This window comes from Microtus ochrogaster, linkage group LG9 (assembly GCF_000317375.1).
Source record: "Microtus ochrogaster isolate Prairie Vole_2 linkage group LG9, MicOch1.0, whole genome shotgun sequence".
NCBI classification, from domain to species: Eukaryota; Metazoa; Chordata; class Mammalia; order Rodentia; family Cricetidae; genus Microtus; species Microtus ochrogaster.
In genome coordinates this window covers 9,539,716-9,546,153 of record NC_022034.1, presented here as the reverse complement: position 1 = coordinate 9,546,153, position 6,438 = coordinate 9,539,716, and the positions used below count along the sequence as shown (strand labels likewise).

Genomic DNA, 6,438 nt, shown 5'->3' with positions numbered 1-6,438 from the left:
AGACAGGAGGATGTCTGTGACCCCAACACTGCACAGGCAGAGACAGGTGGATGTCTGTGACCCCAACATTGCACAGGCAGAGACAGGAAGATCTTTGGAACTCATTGGCCAGCAGCATAATCAGACTGATGTGCCCCTGGTTCAGTGAGAGCCTGGCACAGGAAATGAACTGGAAAGCGATACAGGACAACACATGATGTCATCCTCAGACCTCTACACACATTTTAACTTGTGCATGTGAACTCACAAACATACATGCACACACCCATGTGAACATGTGTGTACTCACAAAAACTTCTGAACTGCAAAAAGAATAAGTAACTGAGTTAAGAGGTAGCATGTAGAACTGGACAGCAATCTGCACATCTGACAGGATAAATATGAAAATCTACAAAGACCTCAAAACAAAATAACAAGCAAACAGACCAAAAGAGGTGAAGAGCTGAACAGAGTCTTCAAATGAGAAGTAAATGCAAGTAAGTGGTCAACATCCTTAGCCATTAAGGACATGCAGGTTAAAGCTACTCTGAGGCTCACGTCAGAAAGGCTGTGAAGAAGACAAAAGGTAACAGACGCGGGCGAGGCTGTGAGGACAGAGGAGCCAGTGTAACCACTGTGGTGTCCGCGTAGACACTTCTCAGAAAGCTAGACTATCACACGGTCCAGCTGTGCCTTCACACTGTCAACAAATGGAGTCGGCCACCACCAACAGATAAGTAGGATAATGAAAATGTACAATCGTATTCAGACACAGAAAAATGAAATTATGCGTTTGCAGGAAAATGGGCGGAACCAGAAAATACTTACTGAGGCAACATGAGCTCAGAATGAGAAATATCGCTTGTTCTGGTTTATATGCAAATCCTAGCTTCTAATTTTAATCTATACATACTCATGTGGGAATGGCTGGTTATGGGTGCCAGGAAACTAGAAAGGGTACCACGAGAGGAGGCAAAGGAGACTTTAAAGATGAGCAGTAGGGAAGGCAGGAAAGTCGTGTGATAGGAGAGTTGGGCTGGGGGAGATAGGGCGATAGGGCGATGGGGGAGTATGCAGGCACAGAAGAACACACGAAGTCCCCAGCTTATGTCTACATGAAACCTGCACACGGATGCTCATGGCAGCTTTATTCGAGAATGCCCAAACTGAGAGCTAAGGTGCCTTCAGTGGATACCTGGCTCAACAAACTGCACTTCCCCGACGGTCTGCCAGCCAGGTTAAGTGGGTTAACAAATATGTCACGTTCATGAAGCAGGCTTTGGAAGCCTCTGAAAGACGGGGAGGGAAGTGTGGGGGAACCTGCCATTCGACAAAGCTGCCTGTTGTGAGTTTGTCCCAGCTCTGTGAGAGGCAGACCTATAGGACAGTAAAAAGGACCCGAGTCCAAGCTTGGTGTGCACACCTCTGTGATCACAGTGCTGTCACGAGTGAGGCCAGCCTGGGCTACATGGCCAGACCCTATTCCAGAACAGACCAAGTTCATGGCTGCCAGCATAGGAAGCAAAAGGTAGTAAAGAGAGGAAGGGGGTCTTGGGATGACGAAACTCCTACTTAGCACATCAGTGACTGTCTCACTGGCAACAAACAGTGACAAAACCTTCAAAATACTGCTCAAGGGAGAAGGGCTTATTTTGATGCATAAAGTCCATCCTGACTTCAAGGCATAGCGGATGAGCAAGAACAGAAGGCAGCTAGTGATGTCTTACCAACAGTCAAGGAGGTGACAGGAAGTGGGACCAGGCTATAAAACCTCAAGACCACTCCCCTATCCCCTGTGGCCTACACCCTCCATGAATGCTCCACCTACTGAAGATAACACAAATCCAAAAGAGCGCCACCTGCTGGGGGCCAAGTGTTCAAACACAGTAGCCTGTGGGGGCAGTCCACATTCAAACCACTGCAGGTGATGGATTCTCGTCACAACTGTCTACACTCACAGAATGAGCAAGACCAGAAGCAAACCCTGATGGTAGATGCTCACGGGCAGCAGGGTAGGCGTTGAGTCACAGGTTGTAAAAATGATGACTAGTAGGAGAGAATGGGGAGACTGAGGCGAGTGAGGGTGTGGGGTCCAACCACTTTCCGGCCAAGTTTTCTATCACCTTGAAATGCACTAAGAAGCAAGCCTGGGCTGTTAAAGAAACACTTGATCATCTTCATTATCATCAGGATAGTACATTTAAAAGTGAGATTAATTTTCCTTAGCACATGAATAACATAAAATTTACGGTATTCACTCTAAGAGACGTGAATGCTTCAGACAAAAATTGCAAAGGGAAGAATACCCTGGAGAACTGTTTTCATTCTGATGAAACTTAAATGTTCTTCACCCTGAAACCAAAGGAATTTGCTTCTGAGGAAGCCCCTGCTGATGAGTAGCCACACAAACGTGGTACATTTGAGAGTAACTACACATGTGTGTGCAGCATGCGGCTGCAGTCTGGTGTTGTTCACGCTGCACCAGACTGGAGGCTGGGTCGCAGGAGACAGTGGGCTCCTTCTCGCCCCGCTTGCAGCAGCTGAGATGCGCAGTGAGAGCTTGCTGAGATGGGCGCTGCCAGAGTGGGAGGTGGTGTGACACCTGCTTTATTCTGGTCAAGCCTGTGAAACAGGTGGGCCGAAGAGTACTTGTTAGCAATCACACTAATGTGTGAACCAGGGTGTATATAGACCTAGTTCCTGCCCTCTGACTTTCCTTTTTCCTGTAGCCAAATAAGGTTTGTGGTGATGGGATTCTCATAACTCAACAAAGTGGCCAGGAACTACTTCTTTTTACCACCTTTCAGCTGTGTGTGGCAGCCTCTGGATCACATTAAACTAATGGCACTGTTCAGTGCAGCAGGCAGACACAGGCTGGTACCTGTGTTTAGATGGAGCACAAACATGCCTGTGTGTGTGTGTGTTGACTAGCTCTCAGCTGTAGCTGGCTGCCTGTGTTTAGATGGACAGTCTTACTGCAGCAGGACCACACTTGTTAATGTGTGTTGACTGAATCTCTGACAGACATCACGTGACCTTTAAGCTTTCCAGCACGTGTTTGCTGGCCCATACCTCAAGAGGGCCTGGGCATTCGTCGCCCTGACCATGTGTGCTGAAGCCTGGCTCTTTCCTGTCTTTGCAGCGGCCGTGGCACGAGTACGAACACAACTTTCAGATTATGTACAAAGTGGGAATGGGACACAAGCCACCAATCCCTGAAAGGTTAAGCCCTGAAGGAAAGGACTTCCTCTCGCACTGCCTGGAAAGTGACCCAAAGATGAGATGGACAGCCAGCCAGCTCCTCGACCACGCCTTTGTCAAGGTTTGGCCAATTGCTGACATTGCCCTCTTCAGGGTTAAACACTTAAGCTCGTGTTTGCACCTGGCACAAGAAATTTGAGAAGTTAAATATAAAATACTTACATCTAAACCAGACAAGAACTAAATGCCTTACAATGAACAGGAACTAAATCTCTTTATATATCAGATTTGTTTTCCACTAGTAAACGTTCACTGAGTCCCTTCAACACTGTAGAACAATGAAGCGCACTTGAGCAGACACTTGAGGGGCTTTGAGTGAGTGAGGTAGGAGGGAGCACAAGATGTTGGGGGTGGTCAAAGATAAGGCTGGAAAAGAGGCAGGAGCCGCACAGGGGTCACAGGGGTCTCAGACAGAGCACTTCGAGGAAGAGGAAGCTGCACTGCAGGCCTAATACGGCTCACACAGTGTGACTTGCTACATGGAGGAGTTGGAATGGCTCTGGCAGAGGAGCAGGTTGGAGGTGAAAATGAGTTATCTTGGTGGCCCCATCTCCTGGCTTGTTGAGTCATGAAGGTTGCATCTCCCAGAGGAGAGCCAAAGGGCAGCAGGTAGAGGGGCAGTCTCGGCATTGACGGTCTCTTTGGTAAGGTCGATTCAAGTGTTCGAAACACTTCTCGGGACTTTAGGTGTGTGTTTGATTGCTTGAGGCTGGCAGTCCAGAGATCGCCACGGTGCAGTGGACTGCAATAGGGATGGGCACATATGTTGCTGGGAAAGTGTTAGGTGTGTGGTGACGGCGGTGAGAACGTGCTGCTAAGCAGCATAGCCGGACCCTGCCCAGGAGGCCCTGTGGAAGGCCAGAGGACGGAGCAGGGCTCCTGCATGGGGACTGGCTGTGATGGAGGAACTCGTGTTTCCTAGCTGTCCAGAAGATGAGTCCAGTGCCCTGCCCTGAGAGCAGACACACCACATGTCTGTTCCTGAGGCTTCCCGCACGTCGGGGGCTGGTGCCAAGGGGACTGCTAGGTCTTGCCGTGGGCGAGAGGCCTCCAGTAGGCACGTGGGAACTCCCGAGAACATTCTGGCACCTGCAGGGGCTCAGCTTTCTCTTGCTTCCTCACAGGTTTGCACAGATGAAGAGTGACGCCCAGCAGTCCGTGGCCTAGTAGTGTGTGTCCAGAATCCCCGATCACTACTGTATGTAATATTTACATGAGACTGCCGAGCGCAGTGCAGCCTTTTTAACCTGCGAGACCGAAGACTGCACGGTGCCAAGCGCACTGCTGATGCTCCCGTGGTCTGCCGTAGCACAGGGCCCTCCTGAGCGACAGTGTCGACGAGGTTAAGGAAGCCGCATGCTAAGTGCCATTACTACTGTACACGGACCATCGCCTCTGTCTCCTCCGTTCCTTGCGTGACTGAGAACCGTGACATCAGTGTCGTGTTTTTGAGCTTCTGGGGTTCAAAAGAAAATGTAGTGTTGTCAGGTGTCCAGGACCTTGTTTTACTCCCGTTTGTTGAGTGCTCTGACTGTGAAACCTCTCTGTTGGCGAGCTGCGAGTTTGTTATGCAGAGGCTCCTTAGTGAGACTGCAGAAAAGGTTCTTTTTCAATAAATGGTTTATTTTAGGAAAGCTAAGTCAGCGTCTGTTACTGGCTCACAGTGAAAGAGCGAGCAGGACAGAGGGTGGGGGGTCTGTCACCTGCCTTTACCTGCTGTCCCTCAGTAGAAAGAGCACAGGGAGCAAGCTTGCCCAGTGGGACACCGAGCCAGGAATGTCCCACCTGTAGCCCGTGAGCCACGTGCGTCTCAGGATCACTCTGAGTGGGGCTCAGTACATAGGCAGATGGAAGCGTATCACAAGGTAAGATTGGGCACGCCTGATCTAGTCTGCTTGCTCACAGGTGAAGGGTGTGACTCTGCTCCTAGAACAGTCAGCCATCCATAGTGGAGGCTTGGGCCGTGTCCCATATGTGTAGAACCTGGGGCAGGGGGACAGTGTGCATGATCTCTTCATAGGCAAATGTCTTTTCAGAGCCTAACCTGAAGTAGGCTAGACAAGTAGCTGGAGTCGGTTCTCTCCACCATATGGGTCCCGGGGAGTTGTACGCGGGTCCTAAGGCTTGGGCGTCAGGCTTTTCTACCTGCTGAGCCATCTTGCTGGCTCCATTTCTGTCTCCCATTTGGGGGAATGCCTGTTTAGATATTTTGCCGATTTTAGAATTAGGTTATTTGTCAACTTTTGCAGAGCTTTAAGTGTTTAGTTTTTTGTTTTTTTTTTTTTAAACATGCTCTTGAGTAAACCTTCTGTACCTAATCTGCGGTGTGAAGATGTCTTTTCCCGTCTGTGGTTTATCTTCTTTTAGTTTCTTCATAGTGTCTGTGAGAATCAACGGTTTGTTCTAGAAGCCCGTTCACTGTCTTGCTCTTTATTGCCTGTGCCCCGCCTGACTTACCTCTCATTTTAGCTTTCGGATTAGGTATAAATTAGGCCCCCTCTCTTTCAGTTGTTTTTGGGGGTCCAGGTTTGTGTCTGTTACAGAGACCTCTTTCCCATGGATCTCCTCACAGTGCTGTGAATGGAAACGCATTTCAGTTCATAGTTAGCGGCTCATGGCACATGGACACAGATATGGTGGACTTTGTGTTTTGATCTTTTATCATGCAGCCTTGCTGACTTCATCTCAGAGTTGTAGACTCCATCCGTATACAGCGACATGTGGCCCAGGAGCAAGGTCAGTTCTTCTTCCTGGGGTGAAATCTGCTTTGCAGTTGAACGTGTCCCTTTTCTACCTCCCTGCATCATTTATGGTATTTTTGAGAGGACTTTCCCTCTGTATTCCCAGACGGCTGTGCTCTGTAGCTCTTGTTTCTGGGGATCCCTTGACTCCCTATTAGGAGGGTGTGGCCTTCCTAGAGTGAATCAGACATCGCCTTTTCTGGGTTGTGTTTTCTTGATCTTTGGTTGTGTCTTAGGACTTGCTCACAAAGCTGGCAGGGCTGGATCTGTCTGTGGAGGGCTGTTTTCAGTTTCTCTGAGCTGACGTTAGAATCTCTCTGTCTCACCAAGTTGTTGGATTTCTCGGCAGACGGCTGGTCAGTCACTGACTGCCATCATACTCAGTGTCTGCTCGGCCGCTGTCCCTCATACTCCTGTGTACCCATCTGCTCTCTGCTGTCCTCATACTCCTGTGTAC

General features: G+C 49.3%; 1 protein-coding gene across 2 annotated transcripts in view; it reads left to right on the top strand.

Annotated features, from left to right (window-relative positions):
• Nucleotides 1-5,558, top strand: part of Map3k4 (mitogen-activated protein kinase kinase kinase 4) — a 93,722-nt gene extending 88,164 nt beyond the window's left edge. For both annotated transcript variants that reach the window (XM_005363376.3, XM_026787338.1), the window contains exons 26-27: nt 3,122-3,301; nt 4,365-5,558. In XM_005363376.3, the coding sequence (XP_005363433.1) occupies nt 3,122-3,301; nt 4,365-4,385 (201 nt within the window). In that variant the 3' untranslated portion in view covers nt 4,386-5,558. The remainder of the gene's footprint in view (nt 1-3,121; nt 3,302-4,364) is intronic.
• The last annotated feature ends 880 nt before the right edge of the window (nt 5,559-6,438 follow it).